The 14913-nt window shown below is 40.7% G+C and overlaps 1 protein-coding gene and 1 long non-coding RNA gene across 10 annotated transcripts in view; both read left to right on the top strand.

The window, feature by feature from the left end:
• Nucleotides 1-676: 676 nt before the first annotated feature.
• Nucleotides 677-6372, top strand: LOC148388736 (uncharacterized). Its single transcript, XM_088394359.1, has 9 exons — nt 677-793; nt 986-1043; nt 1124-1212; nt 1461-1574; nt 1743-1853; nt 1956-3174; nt 3240-4404; nt 4475-5307; nt 5561-6372. The coding sequence occupies exons 1-5, from the start codon at nt 677-679 to the stop codon at nt 1746-1748; spliced, it is 384 nt and encodes a 127-aa protein (XP_088250485.1). The 3' UTR covers nt 1749-1853; nt 1956-3174; nt 3240-4404; nt 4475-5307; nt 5561-6372.
• Nucleotides 6373-8885: 2513 nt separating this feature from the next.
• Nucleotides 8886-14913, top strand: part of LOC148388737 (uncharacterized) — a 7242-nt gene continuing 1214 nt past the window's right edge. The window contains exons 1-7 of one of the 9 annotated variants that reach the window (XR_015862156.1): nt 8886-9518; nt 9589-9685; nt 9779-9867; nt 9956-10107; nt 10183-10237; nt 10989-11246; nt 14240-14486. This is a non-coding gene — a long non-coding RNA (uncharacterized LOC148388737). Of the gene's footprint in view, nt 9686-9778; nt 9868-9955; nt 10108-10182; nt 10238-10988; nt 11247-14239; nt 14487-14913 lie in introns of all 9 variants that reach the window. The other 8 variants (XR_015862161.1, XR_015862160.1, XR_015862157.1 and 5 more) reach the window with 8 other exon arrangements.

Consider the following 14913-nt stretch of genomic DNA (forward strand, 5'->3'; position numbering starts at 1 on the left):
TTGAAGCTGGTGCCACCTCGGCGTAAAACAAAACGAAGAAGAAAATGACGTCACTTCCCGTTCACAAACGAGTCATCAATTAGTGATGTGCATTCCAGTTCTTTTAGGTGAACGAATCTTTAGAATCTTTAGGTTCACTCAAACGATTCGTTCAAACGAATCGTTCAACAACCCCCCCCCACCGGGACGGGAAATTACGTCACTGATTCGTAAAGTCCCTCCTCCATCTAACCCTCGCTGAGTCCACGGGAGCACTGCAGCGCTCGCAGAATTTTTGCAAGAACAATTCATTTTAGGATGAACTATCGATACAAATATTTTCATTTGATTAAAGACAATGGCGTTAACCACTCGACCAGAGCCTGCTCGGCAACAAAAGGCGATTTGGTCATATTGATAGGGTATCCATCCAAACATGTTCGGTGTTCAAAGTTTCAACGGATCGTCCGAAGCAACCCTTTCCACAGTAGTCACCATGACAGGCGACCACCTGGTGGCGTCAGTGTGCCGAGCGCCGTTGGACGATCAGGAGAAGAAGATTTGAATTGACGGCTGTGACGTCAGGGCTTTAGGTAAATTGAAGACAGGTGTGCTCAAGGGGAGTTATCATATGCAGGTGCCACCGAGCGCGTGGCGGCGGGCGGACGGTTTCTCAGGTAAGCTAGCACGCTAGCAAATGTTTTTCGTCGTCTCCTGCCGTTTTTCGCGACGGACGCCGTGTTTGTTGCACGATGTTCGCGCTCAAGGGGAGTTCTCAAATGCAGGTGCCACCGAACGCGTGGCATTTTCTCAGGTAAGGGAGCAAATGCTTGTCGTTTCTTGCCGTCTCTCACGACGGACGCCATGTTTGTTTGTCGGAGGATTTTCACACGGCGACTGTAGGCGTCGAAGTTAACTGGAGAGCGCAAGGAGAGTTTTCACGTAGCCCCAAAATGTGTGGTTTGTTGCCTTTTCTCACACGCCTTTTTTGTTTTGCTTGTCGCAGGATTGTCGTACTCTCGTGACTCGGCAACGTCACGTCCACCGCGACGGTGGGCCTGGAGGTAAATTGTAGGCCGCAGGCGATTTAGCCCGTGAGCAAATGTTTGCAGTTTCTTACGATGCCATTTATTATTTCTTGCAGGATTTTCGCTGTCTAGGGAGTGCTTGAGGTTTGGGCACGGCACGGCACGCCACAATCGACTTTGCGTCGCGTCGTTGCGCGTTTTGGTGGTATTTTAAATGTCTTTCGCGTTTTTTTTTCGTTTTTTTTAAATGCTGGCCAGCATTTTTTCATTCGTTTGTTTGTAGAAGGTTCGTAAATGACGCCGCCAATAAGCGCGAGTTTCTGACTATAGGAAATGTTAGTTTGACTCTAGTCAACTAAACAATTTTTTTATTATTATATATTATGCGTGTGCCATTTCCGTCTTATGCAAACTGATAAATGTAACGAATTTGTTACGTCATGTCCAAATCAGAGCAAATCCATTCAAAGATGGCGCCCGCCCACTCTCGTTCCATTACGCAACAAACATTTGCGCGGGTTATTTTCTCCCGTTTTGGACGCCGCCAACCTGGATCATCTGTCCAATGTGAGTTGATGGATGATGAAATGAAAATATGAATTATAATCCTGAATAATTATTATAATTTACTACAATATAATGATGATATATTTTTTCAACTGCAAAACTCTACTCAGTATGTATAAAATTAAAATATCTATTTTTGTTGCAATAATTTCTGTTTGTCTTTTGTAGCACTAGAAAAGGCTGCCCAGCCAGCATCCTTCTATACAAAGCAAGCAGGAGGCTCTTGAGGAGCTATTTCAGTGATGCTGAGGACACTGAGGAAGAGTAGTCCTAAATCAGGTGAAAACCTGTTTTTGTCAAGTTTCAGCTTCCCAACACACAATGGCTGTCGAGTTTTAGCTTCCCAGCACACCATTAATAACTGTCTGTGTGTTATTGTAGGCTGCAAGAGGAGCCGAATGGGAAAAGTATAATTCCATATGAAAAGGCGCAATGGCCTATCCAAAGGCGCAATGGCCTATCCAAAGGCGCAATGGCCTATCCAAAGGAGCAATGGCCTATCCAAAGGAGCAATGGCCTTTCCAAAGGAGCAATGGCCTATCCAAAGGAGCAATGGCCTATCCAAAGGAGCAATGGCCTATCCAAAGGAGCAATGGCCTATCCAAAGGAGCAATGGCCTATCCAAAGGAGCAATGGCCTATCCAAAGGAGCAATGGCCTATCCAAAGGAGCAATGGCCTATCCAAAGGAGCAATGGCCTATCCAAAGGAGCAATGGCCTATCCAAAGGAGCAATGGCCTATCCAAAGGAGCAATGGCCTATCCAAAGGAGCAATGGCCTATCCATAGGAGCAATGCCATATCCAAAAGAGGAATGCCATATCAAGTCAAGAATCAAGCAGCACGCTGCAAAAGTCAACATGTGCGGATCATGTACCCAGAAGGGGGCAGTGTGGTTTCCTTTGGTTATGGGTGCACGACGGAAAGGTTGCAGGTGTGGACAGTGTTTGGGGGTCTGACGGTTGGTCTTGCTTTAGAGGTTGTGGCTTATCTGGATCCAGCGGTGTCTTGTGCTTGGTTGCCATTGACGGCTCACTTGGGGGAGGACGTGGTGACTTGGATGGAGACAAAACTGAACTTTGACGCGGAGCCCAATGTCCAAACTTGCCATATGACTTGTACCATTTTGTCTTTTTCTAACCTGCCACTGTCGTGCTTGCTGCCTTCTTTGTTCTCCCCATCGGTGTAGGGCGGCGTTGGAGCGAGCCGATCCCGAATGTCCAATTTTGCAATTTGACTTGTACCATTTTGTCTTTCTAACCTGCCACTGTTGCACTTCGTCTAACCCTAACCTACCACCACTGTGGTACTTGCGTTCTTTGTTCTACCCTGGGTGTAGGACAGCATTGGAGCGAGACGGTTACCTTTTGTGTCTTTTTCTAACCTACCACTGTCGTGCTTGATCTAAGCTGTGTGTCCTTTGTTCTCTAGGTGTAGGGGGCGGTGTTTGGGCGAGCCGGTCCACGAGGAAGACGTAATGATGCGAGCAGCGCCCAACTCATTGCATGTTCTGCCATTTGCAGGCCGGACGCAAAAGGGGGGGGGGCACGGCCCGATCCGACCTGGCGACGGTCAGCAATAGTAGCTAGCCGCTGTGATCAAGTAAGCAAGTGACCGACAACTTGGGGTGCTCTTTGAGTTTCTAACATTTGTTTCTGTTTCTGCAGATGGCGACCGGGATGTGACCCCGATCTGATCAGAGGTGAACGGACCGCTGTGGCATCGCTCTGAAGTCGCCGAGTTTTTAGGGCGACCCGCTTCCCTGGAGGCGTCGACCTGCGCAGCTTTAACGTGTGAAATGGATTTTTTTTTTTTTAAATTACACCAGCGGTGTCCCAATGTCTGCTTGAGGGCTGCATACTGAAACAAATTCAGAATTCTTTGACGCAAATTCATTCAATCAATCACGAAATGTTGCCATTGATATTTTGTGCCACAAAGCAGCGTTGCGTTCATTCGTGTGGTGTGTTGATCAAGTTGCCCCGAGGCTGCCATTTGGACACCAATGGTGACGTGTGTAGGGCTGCACGTGTATTGGAAAACTGCCATATGGTGGTCTAGGTTATTGACATGCACTTTAAGACAGCAAAGATTTTTTTTTCATGTCTCAAATGAAACATGTTGTCTTGCCTAACTATTTGTAATGAGTTAAGACGATAAGTCATTGATGTAAGTTAAAGTTTAACTCATCTAACTGATCTCATTGCGATCAAATAGTTAACCTCCATCCAAGAATTTTGCACAACTTGCCTCAATGCAGTGGTCTGGCCCAATACTGCCATATCAGTGATTTTCCAAAATGTTGTGCAGCCCTCATTGAGGGCCAAACGCGCAGCGACGGCAAGCGACCGCGCAGCGACGGCAAGCGACCGCGCAGCGACAGCAAGCGCAAGCGACCGCGCAGCGACAGCAAGCGCAAGCGACTGCGCAAGCGACGGCATGCGCAAGCGACGGCAAGCGCAAGCGACGGCAAGCGCAAGCAACGGCGCAGCGAGACTTTTGTGCTTGTCTTGCAAGGTGGAAGAGACGATGTATGAAACGAAGAGCCGGTGGACGGAGGCCACCACAACTGCGATTGCTGAGCGGGTTGCAAAGAAAGGAATCACCCAAAGAGAGCAGTCGCCAAGTGTTGAAGAGGAGCCTGATGCATGACTGGCCAAGGCTGGCCAGAGGCGGTGACATGGCAATCCAATCTGCAAGCGTAGTGTACACACTTGTTGGTTTTAATTTGATTTCCTTATTTTTCTGCCTTTCAGCTGGCAGCGAATGGGGCGAGCGCCAGCCTGCACCGAGAGGGACTGGGCTGCACCCACAAGACCAGGGAGGGGGCAGGTAATGAGTACGTTGACAAGAGTGAGCCGCATGCAACTGAGTGCCGTTTGTCTTTTTGCACTTGTGCGAGGCGGAAGACGAGTCCAACACCGGCCGGAGCAGACCCGGACCTTGGCCCGTGACGAGCGGCCCACACGAGACTGATGGGTGCAGATGCAGCCAGCGGTTCGGGGGAGTAGGACTTTGTTTTTTCTTTTGTGCTTTCCCTACCCCTGTCTGTTTGAATAGGGTAACTAGTAGCACGCACGGGCATTTGGGTTGCTGTGACCCTCTAGATACAAATTGGCAAAGTAGACACCCCCTCCCTCCCTTCTTCCCCCCCCCCCCTCTCTCTCTCTCTCGCTCTCTTTCTCCAATGCGCCCGGCAGTACCTGCATGGCCTGGTGCACTCAGGGTGGAACGTGGCTATACCTTGCCCTTTGTGGAATACCAGGGTATAATGTCTGCCAGACTGGGTCCCAGTGTCGTCGACGGTGTCGAGGACGAGGAGATTCTCCGTGACGCTGTCCGTGACGTCACGTTTTCCTCTTTTTTTCCTCTCGGGGCCAAGCCAGCTCTACTCAGGGGGAACTGGCCGGTTGCGCTTAAGTGCGCACCAAAGCCTCTTTTCATCTCCTCTCGCTCTCTCCCTACCTCCCTCCCTCCCTCCCTTTTTGTAAGGGGTTAAACATTTCATAACCCGGATTGCTCCAATGCGGGAGGGCCGTATGAGACATGCGCCAGCCCGTGCGTGCCGCTAATTACCTGATTCAAACTCACCTTAGTCTAGGTTGGGGGGGTGCTAGTGGAATTTTTCCCCTTGCCAAAACCAACACAATATGTCTGCCTTTCAGGATTGCTGGGGCACTGGATCGGACGAGTGCCTGCACAGAGAGGGACTGGACAGGACCGCGGGACCAGAGGGTAATAATAAAAAACTTTATTTGTAGAGCACCTTTCATACAAGAAATGCAGCTCAAAGCACTTTACAACAAAGAAATTATAAGCATTGGATTCTTCATATAGGAACAGACATAAAAAGAAAACAAAAACATTCATGTGTGCATACGCTATTAATAAAGGGAGCTTAAAATAGGAGCAAGCTTTAATAGACAGGTAATGAGTACGTCCACAGAAGTGAACCGCATGCAACAGAGTGCCGTTTTTCTTTTTGCAGTGGCACGAGGCGGAGGATGAGTCCAAACGTCGAATACCGGCCGGGGGAGGAGCCAACCTTCGCCCGTGATGAGCAGCCGACACGAGACAGACGGGTGCGGATGCGGCGAGGGCAAAGCGCCCAGCCAGCATTTAAGGAGAGTATGACTGCGTTTTTTTTCTTTTGTCCTCTCTCCCTCCCTCCACTTTTTCACTGGGTGTGCACACTGGCTATCTGCATGATGCCTCTTTCTTTCTCTCAGCGCTGCGTCATTTTGCAATATTGTTGTTTTACTGTTGTTTTTTTAATCATGAAATGAACTGATTGTACTGTAATTGTGTGTGTGTACCACTGAACTGCAATAAAACTGTGAACTGAATTCAAGTGGTCCATTTTAAACATTGGCAGTCTATCATGCATACAAACTGGAATCATTTGAGACATTCTCAATGACAAGACAATTGTAAAGTTAGGCTGAAAAAAAATTGACTTGTTAAATATGCAGTGTCAGGCTTTATTTTTTTTTTTCCAACTACACAAAGAAAAGCTGGATGCATTCTAAATTGTTGACAAAAGCCAAGTAGCCAGACACCCATAGATGCAAACGACAAGTGTACAAACGTTCTCTGTTGCGATCAGTAAGTCATCTTTGGCAACCCTGCTTTAAAATGGCCACCGAACTCAGAATCTTGCAGAATGTTGGTACATTTTTCTGTACGAGTAAAAGCTGTTTTAATGTGGTCAGAGCCATTTTTCGTTTTGTTTTGAATCGTCATGCATCATGTGGGCATTCTTGTGAATAAAATCAACAGTGGTCTTGTAAATAAAGTCAACTTTGGTGTCATCATTTGCGATGTGCCTCAATCGATGGTGCATCTCTTGAATGTGAAACTTCTTGCATGTTTTGTTGCAGGGCTTGCCGTCCCCATTGGCTGTCTGACTACAAAGAAGGCCGCTGCTGTCCAGTCCAGGTTGCTGCTATAGTCAATTGAATTTATAAACACAGCGTGTAGCTTCCAGGACCTTAGCTTTCAATTCAAAGCAGTTGCGTAACTACACGGCCAGCCTCGGTACATGTACTGGGTGGTACCACCCAGTTCAGAGTGAAGTAAAGGCCAGAGTGTTCTTATTCATACCGGCATCCTTATGAAATTGACCATATCAGAAAGGCTAGATGAATTCCAAGTGCTGCCACTGAGTAGCAGCATATTTGCCTCAACCTGTCTGATGCTGGGTCAATGCGATGCACCTTTCGTTGTTTTGCCCAAAACAACCTAAGAAATAAAGAAGTACTGCCGTTATCTCGCCAGTGTGCATGTGTGTTAAAAGTACAAAACAAACTCATTTGCATGATAGACGTCTAAACCACATGCTAGATATTTGCCTCAACCTGTCTGATGCTCTATTTAACTATGCGATCATTTTTAACAATTTTAATCATTTAAATTTTTAAGTACATTACAAATGATAGGCGCCGCAATTAGACAGCTGGGTCAATGTGACCCGTCTTTTGCGTGCGGTTTGTTTTGCCCAAAGCAACCTAACAAATACACATAAGTACTGCCGCTATCTCGTCAATGTGTGTGTCTCTAAAATGTACAAAGCAACTTCATTTGCATAATAAACTTCCAAACCACATGCTAAAAAATATTCATGTGATGCAGAAAGTCTTCTGTAGCTTGCTAAGATTTGCCAATTTGAGCAATGCCGTATCCGAACCCGAGGCTGGGGGTTGCCCGTCCGTGTGCCTAATCCCTCGGGCATTGATACATCAGCAATGTCAAGTTTATTTGTATAGCCCTAAATCTCAAACAGTCTCAAAGGGCTTCACATAGACAAAAAATTGACAATTATTCTCAAAGCATCCCCTGATCTTAAGCTCCCAATGCTTCTTTCTAGGTCTCCTCATGTCCTCAGCACTGCAAACCTTTGTGCCGGTACGCCATATGAAGTAAATGACGGAATATGTTTTTTTTTTAACACCTCCTCTAATGTGTATCAAGCATACCAGATGGTGTTTTAGAATAGCCTAGAATATTAAGTTACAAAAAGTTTTTAAAAAAGTTTTAAAAAAATTACTAAAGTTTAAAAAAGTTATATATTTGCTCCAAGGAGGGAGTATTGACAAATGTCACCTCCTTCATAGTCTGCGCATTGTTGTGCGCTTCGCAGCGCGGTGTAGACAGCAGGGGGCGCAGGTAGCGTTGGGGGGGTAGTAGGCGCAGGTGGCAGGGGGCGCAGGCGGCGCAGGCGGCAGGGGTGGGGAGTCGAACCCTGTAGACTGTGTGTGTGTGTGTGTGTGTGTGTATCACTACTGCAGTGTAGTGTTGGCTCGTGAGTGAACGATGGGTTCAAAAGAACGAATGTTTTCAGTGAACGAGAGTGAACGAAAAGATCTAAAGATCTTTGTAGCCATGAGGGAAAAACTCGTTTGGACCCGTTTGAAAATCATTGATTTGATATGACTCAAGAATTGTCTCTGTGCAACGGTGTGGTGTTTCTTAGCAACTGACTTGAAAATGAGTCCACGGGAGCACTGCAACGGCGGCAGAATTTTTGCAAGAACAATTCATTTTAGGATGAACTCTCGATACAAATATTTTCATTTGATTGAAGGCAATGGCGTTAACCACTCGACCAGAGCTCTTGCTGTGCTTAGGGTTAGGGTTTGTGTTAGGCTTGCTCTCGCTTTTGCTGTGCTTAGGGTTAGGCTTGCTTATGCAACCAAATCACCTCAGTTGTTTATCACTTCCTCTGATATTTTTGAACTTACCGTAATTTTCGGACTGTAAGTCGCACCGGAGTATAAGTGAGCAGCAGGGGGGGGGGGCCCCATTTCAACCCCTTCCACTGAGTGCCAAGCAGGGAAGAAATGGGTACCATTGTTATAGTCACTGGTATGACTCGGCAGGGGTTTGAACCCACCACCTCCCAGTCTCAGGGCGGACACTCTCCTCTTAGGCCACTGAGCTGGTAAACACTTGTGTCGTAGTATAACACTTATAGTCGTTTTTAAATAACGTGTATACCTATATACGCCTAAATATTGTCATCCAATATATCTACTGCTGGTTTGAAATTTGCTTTTGATATTATTTTTAATAAACATTTATGTTAAAACGTGTCTGGCGTCTTATTCCTTGTTTTTATATTCGCCAATTAAAACATAAAAATCAGACATTTTATATGACAATATGTGTAGGTACACTACACAAGGTTAAAAAAAAAAGAGAATAAATAAATAAAGGGTTAATTGCACAACAAAAGCACGTTTACAAATATACAATACAAATATACTCGATACAAATATTTTCATTTGATTGAAGGCAATGGCATTAACCACTCGACCAGAGCCTGCTCGGGAACCAAAGGAGATTTGGTCATATTGATAGGGTATCCTCCATCCAAACATGTTCGGTGTTGAAAGTTTCAACGGATAGTCCGAAGCAAGCCTTTCCACAGTAGTCACCATGACAGGCGACCACCTGGTGGCGTCAGTGTGCCGAGCGCCGTTGGACGATCAGGAGAAGAAGATTTGAATCGACGGATGTGACGTCAGGGCTTTAGGTCAATTGAAGACAGGTGTGCTCGCTCAAGGGGAGTTATCATATGCAGGTGCCACCGAGCGCGGGCCGGCGGCGGCGGACGGTTCCTCAGGTAAGCGAGCATGCTAGCAAATGTTTGTCGTCTTTGTCGTTTAAAAAAAAAATCCTCTTTTAATATTCATGATTTCCTTATTTCTTAAAACTGACCAAATTTAAACGGATGTCTTCCTTTAGTCCAGCTCGTTCCAGCGGCATTGGTCTTGTGTATGTATGATTTTGTGTGTGTTTTTTAATAACGTTTTCATACTTTATTTTATTGTATGTAAATAGCTGTTAGTCACGTGACCCAATGTGGAGGTACTTGTGGGCGGGGCCTGCTAAAAGACCAACTACGGAAGCTCCCCAAGTACTGATGTGCATTCCAGTTCTTTTAGGTGAACTGAATCTTTAGAATCTCTTTGAACGAATCGTTCACTCACGAGCCAACACTATTTGGGTTTTCAGTCTTGAGGTGAGCGTTGGTTGCCCTTCTGTCACTGTCATGGACACGAGTCTTTGGTCAAGTGGTAAACGTCATTGCCTCTAACACGATGGAACCATGGTTCGGGACCCGACCTTACCCACGAGCTGTACTTTGTCGATTTTCACTCACTTCTGCATAAAGTTTGTGAATTTTTTTTTTTTTTTTTTGAAGGCAGGTTTCAGTCTTGCCTGTCGGAGAGGTGGGCGTGGTCAAGCCAATTTCAGTTGCGCTGTGATTGGTCAGACTGAATTTGGGCAGAGGTAGGAGGCGGGCAAAGGTGCACTTAGGTTTTTGAAGGCAGTTTTCAGTCTTGAGGTGAGCGACAGGTGCAACCGCCTGCGTGTGAAGTGGCCTGTCACGTGGTACGCTAGTGTGCAAAGCACCATTGGACGAGCAGGCGAGGAAGATTTGAATTGACGGATGTGACGTCATGTCTTCGGGTGAATTGGGGAAGTTGTCAAATACCGGTGCAATCACCCGCGCAGCGGGCGGTTTCTCAGGTAAGCTAACATGCTAGGAAATGTTTGTCGTTCATTGGCGTTTCTCACGACGGACGCCTTGTTTGTTTGTTGCAGGATTCAAGGCGAGTTATCAAATGCAGGCGCCACCGACCGTGTGGCGGTTTCTCGGGTAAGCTATCAAATGTTTGTCGTTCATTGCCGTTTCTCACGACGGACGCCTTGTTTGTTTGATGCGAACAAATATCTTGAAAATCTTTTCACACTCGTCCCGGCCACCGCGACTGTCGTTTTGCCGCTACAGTATTTCAAATCTCTTTGGCGTTGTGTTTCGTCAAATTAACAATGTTGCATTACATATAGTGTGCTATTTCCGTGTTATGCAAACTGATGAATGTGACAAATTTGTTACGTCATGTACAAATCTATTCCAAGATGGCGCCCGCCCGCCCGCCTTCCGTTATGCAACAAACATTTGCGAGCGTGATTTTCTCCCGTTTAGTCGACTGCTCGATTCATGCCGACATTTTTGAGTGAGTTGATGGATGATAAAATTAAATTATTATAATTCGGATACTTTTGTAATTATTATAACTCATTACAATATACTGATAATTGTATACATATTTTAAATATAAAACTGGAGTTGGTATGTGTAATTGTTGCAAAAATATCATGCCATTGCCACTCTACTCAATGTCTATAATTGTAACTCCCAGATGCAGAGCATATAGTATGGTATGATATTATATGGTATTGTATTGTATGTATTGTATTGTATGCATTGTGTGTATGGTAGCGTATGGCAGGGTATTGTATGTGTTCTATGTCAATCCATCCATCCATCCACCCATCCGTCCGTCCGCCCGTCCGTCCATCCGTCCATCCACCCACCCATCCACCCATCCACCCAACCCATCCAGCCACCCACCCAACCCATCCACCCATCCACCCACCCAACCCATCCACTCATCCACCCATCCATCCACCCATCCATCCGTCCATCCACCCAGCCCACCCACCCATCCATCCATCCACCCAGCCACCCATCCATCCAGCCACCCAGCCATCCACCGCTTATCCGGACGTCGGATTGCGGCGGCAGCAGCTTTAGGAGGGACTCCCAGACTTTCCTCTCTCCAGCCACTTCATCCAGCTCAACCCAGGAAATCCCAAGATTTGTATGTATTGTTTTGTTGTGTTTTTTGTTTTGTTGTTTTTTGTTTTGTTTTTTGTTTTTTTTGTTTTGTTTTTTGTTTTGTATGTATTGTATTATATGTATTGTATGTATTGTATTGTTTTTTTTTTGGTTTTTTTTGGTTTTTTTTGGTTTTTGTTTTTTTTGTTTTGTATGTATTGTATTGTATGTATTGTATTGTATGTAATTTTTTTTTTGTTTTTGTTTTTTTTTGTTTTTTTTGTATTGTATGTATTGTATGTATGTATTGTTTTGTATTGTTTGTTGTTTTTTGTTTTGTTTTTTGTTTTGTATGTATTGTATGTATTGTATTGTATTGTATGTATTGTATTGTATGTATTGTATTGTATTGTATCGTATGTATTGTATTGTATTGTTTGTATTGTATTGTATCGTATTGTATGTATCGTATTGTATGTATTATTATTATTTTTGTTTTGTTTTTTGTTTTTTGTTTTGTTTTTTGTTTTGTATGTACTGTATGTATTGTATTGTGTGTATTGTATTGTATGTATTGTTTTTTTTTTTTTTGTTTTTTTTCTTTGTATTGTATGTATTGTATGTATGTATTGTATGTATTGTATGTATGTATTGTATGTATTGTATGTATTGTATTGTATGTATTGTATTATATGTATTGTATGTATTGTTTTTTGTTGTTTTTTTTGGTTGTGTTTTTGTTTTTTTTGTTTTGTATGTATTGTATTGTATGTATTGTATTGTATTGTATGTATTGTATGTATTTTTTTGTTTGTTTTTTGTTTTGTTTTTTGTTTTTTTGTATTGTATGTATTGTTTTTTTTTGTTTTGTATGTATTGTATGTATTGTATTGTGTGTATTGTATTGTATGTATTTTTTTGTTTTGTTTTTTTTTTTGTTTTTTTTGGGTTTTTTTGCATTGTATGTATTGTATTGTATGTATTGTATGTATTGTATGGTATGGTATGGTATGGTATGTATGTATTGTATGGTATGTATGTATTGTATGTATCGTATTGTATGTATTGTATGTATTGTATGTATTGTATGTATTTTTTTGTTTTTTTTTTTGTTTTGTTTTTTGGTTTTTTTGTATTGTATGTATTGTATTGTATGTATTGTTTTTTTTTTTTTTTTGTATGTATTGTATTGTGTGTATTGTATTGTATGTATTTTTTTTTGTTTTTTTGTTTTTTTTGCATTGTATGTATTGTATGTATTGTATTGTATTGTATTGTATGTATTGTATTGTATGCATTGTATTGTATGTATTGTATTGTATTGTATTGCATGTATTATTATTTTTTTGTTTGTTTGTTTTTTGTTTTGTATGTATTGTATGTATTGTATTGTGTGTATTGTATTGTATGTATTGTTTTTTTCTTTTTTTTTTGTATTGTATGTATTGTATGTATTGTATTGTGTGTATTGTATTGTATGTATTGTATGTATTGTATTGTATGTATTGTATTATATGTATTGTATGTATTGTATTGTTTTTTTGTTGTTTTTTTTGGTTGTTTTTGTTTTTTTTGTTTTGAATGTATTGTATTGTATGTATTGTATTGTATGTATTTTTTTGTTTTTTTTTGTTTTTTGTTTTTTTTGGATTGTATGTATTGTATTGTATGTATTGTTTTTTTTTGTTTGGTTTTTTTTTTGTATGTATTGTATGTATTTTTTTGTTTTTTTTTGTTTTGTTTTTTGTTTTTTTTGTATTGTATGTATTGTATTGTATGTATTGTTTTTTTGGGTTTTTTTTTTGTTTTGTATGTATTGTATTGTGTGTATTGTATTGTATTGTATGTATTTTTTTTGTTTTTTTTGTTTTTTTTGCATTGTATGTATTGTATGTATTGTATTGTATTGTATTGTATTGTATTGTATGTATTGTATTGTATGCATTGTATTGTATGTATTGTATTGTATGTATTGTATTGTATGTATTGTATTGTATTGTATTGTATTGCATGTATTATTATTTTTTTGTTTGTTTGTTTTTTGTTTTGTATGTATTGTATGTATTGTATTGTGTGTATTGTATTGTATGTATTGTTTTGTTTTCTTCTTTTTTTTGTATTGTATGTATTGTATGTATTGTATTGTATGTATTGTATGTATTGTGTGTATTGTATTGTATGTATTGTATTATATGTATTGTATGTATTGTATTGTTTTTTTGTTGGTTTTTTGGTTGTTTTTGTTTTTTTTGTTTTGAATGTATTGTATTGTATGTATTGTATTGTATGTATTTTTTTGTTTTTTTTTGTTTTTTGTTTTTTTTGGATTGTATGTATTGTATTGTATGTATTGTTGTTTTTTTTTTGTTGTTTTTTGTTTTGTATGTATTGTATGTATTGTATTGTGTGTATTGTATGTATTTTTTTTTTTGCATTGTATGTATTGTATTGTATTGTATGTATTGTATTGTATGTATTGTATTGTATGTATTGTATTGTATGTATTGTATTGTATGTATTGTTTTTTTTGTCTGTTTTGTTTTTTGTTTTGTATGTATTGTGTGTATTGTATTGTATTGTATGTATTGTTTTGGGTTTTTTTTGTTTTTTGTTTTGTTTTTTGTTTTCTGTTTTGTTTTTTGTTTTATTGTATTGTATGTATTGTATTGTATGTATTGTATTGTATGTATTGTATTGTATGTATTGTATTTGTATTGTATTGTTTGTATTGTATTGTTTGTATTGTATTGTATGTATTTTGTATGTATTTGTATGTATTTATGTATTTTTTTTGTTTTGTTTTCTTTTTTGTTTTGTTTTTTGTTTTTTTGTATTGTATGTATTGTATGTATTGTATTGTATGTATTGTATTGTTTGTATTGTATTTGTATTGTGTTTGTATTGTATTGTATTGTTTGTATGTATTGTATGTATGTATTGTATGTATTGTATTGTATTGTTTGTATGTATTGTTTGTTGTGTTTTTTGTGTTTTGTTTTGTTTTTTGTTCACCCATCCACCCATCCATCCATCCAGCCACCCATCCAGCCACCCATCCAGGCAGCCACCCATCCAGGCAGCCACCCACCCATCCAGCCAGCCACCCATCCATCCGTCCATCTAACCCATCCACCCACCCAACCCATCCACCCAACCCATCCACCCACCCATCCATCCACCCAGCCATCCACCGCTTATCCGGACGTCGGATTGCGGGACTCCCAGACTTTCCTCTCTCCAGCCACTTCATCCAGCCAGCTCAACCCAGGAAATCCCAAGATTTGTATGTATTGTTTGTTTTGTTGTTTTTTGTTTTGTTTTTTGTTTTGTATGTATTGTATTGTATTATATTCTATTGTATGTATTGTATGTATTGTATGTATGTATTGTTTTTTTTTTTTGTTTTTTTTTTTGTTTTTTGTTTTTTTTGTTTTGTATGTATTGTATTGTATGTATTGTATTGTATGTATTGTATGTATTTTTTTGTTTTTGTTTTTTGTTTTTTTTGTATTGTATGTATGTATTGTTTTGTATTGTTTGTTTTGTTTTGTTGTTTTTTGTTTTGTTTTGTTTTTTGTTTTTTGTTTTGTATGTATTGTATGTATGTATTGTATGTATTGTATTGTATGTATTGTATCGTATTGTATGTATTGTATTGTATGTATTGTATTGTTTGTATTGTATGTATTGTATTGTATTGTATTGTACTG

The sequence above is a fragment of the Syngnathus floridae genome, chromosome 13 (genome assembly GCF_059516105.1).
Source record: "Syngnathus floridae isolate MCC-2025c chromosome 13, RoL_Sflo_1.0, whole genome shotgun sequence".
Classification (NCBI taxonomy): Eukaryota; Metazoa; Chordata; class Actinopteri; order Syngnathiformes; family Syngnathidae; genus Syngnathus; species Syngnathus floridae.

What these genes read in the sequence shown, in the direction of transcription:
- LOC148388736 (XM_088394359.1), top strand. Translation starts at nt 677, where the DNA reads ATGTTTTTCGTCGTCTCCTGCCGTTTTTCGCGACGGACGCCGTGTTTG. An exon ending in CCGCGACGGTGGGCCTGGAG is followed by an intron (nt 1,044 to 1,123) that starts GTAAATTGTAGG and finishes TATTTCTTGCAG; the next exon opens with GATTTTCGCTGTCTAGGGAG. An exon ending in CGTCGTTGCGCGTTTTGGTG is followed by an intron (nt 1,213 to 1,460) that starts GTATTTTAAATG and finishes TGTCCAAATCAG; the next exon opens with AGCAAATCCATTCAAAGATG.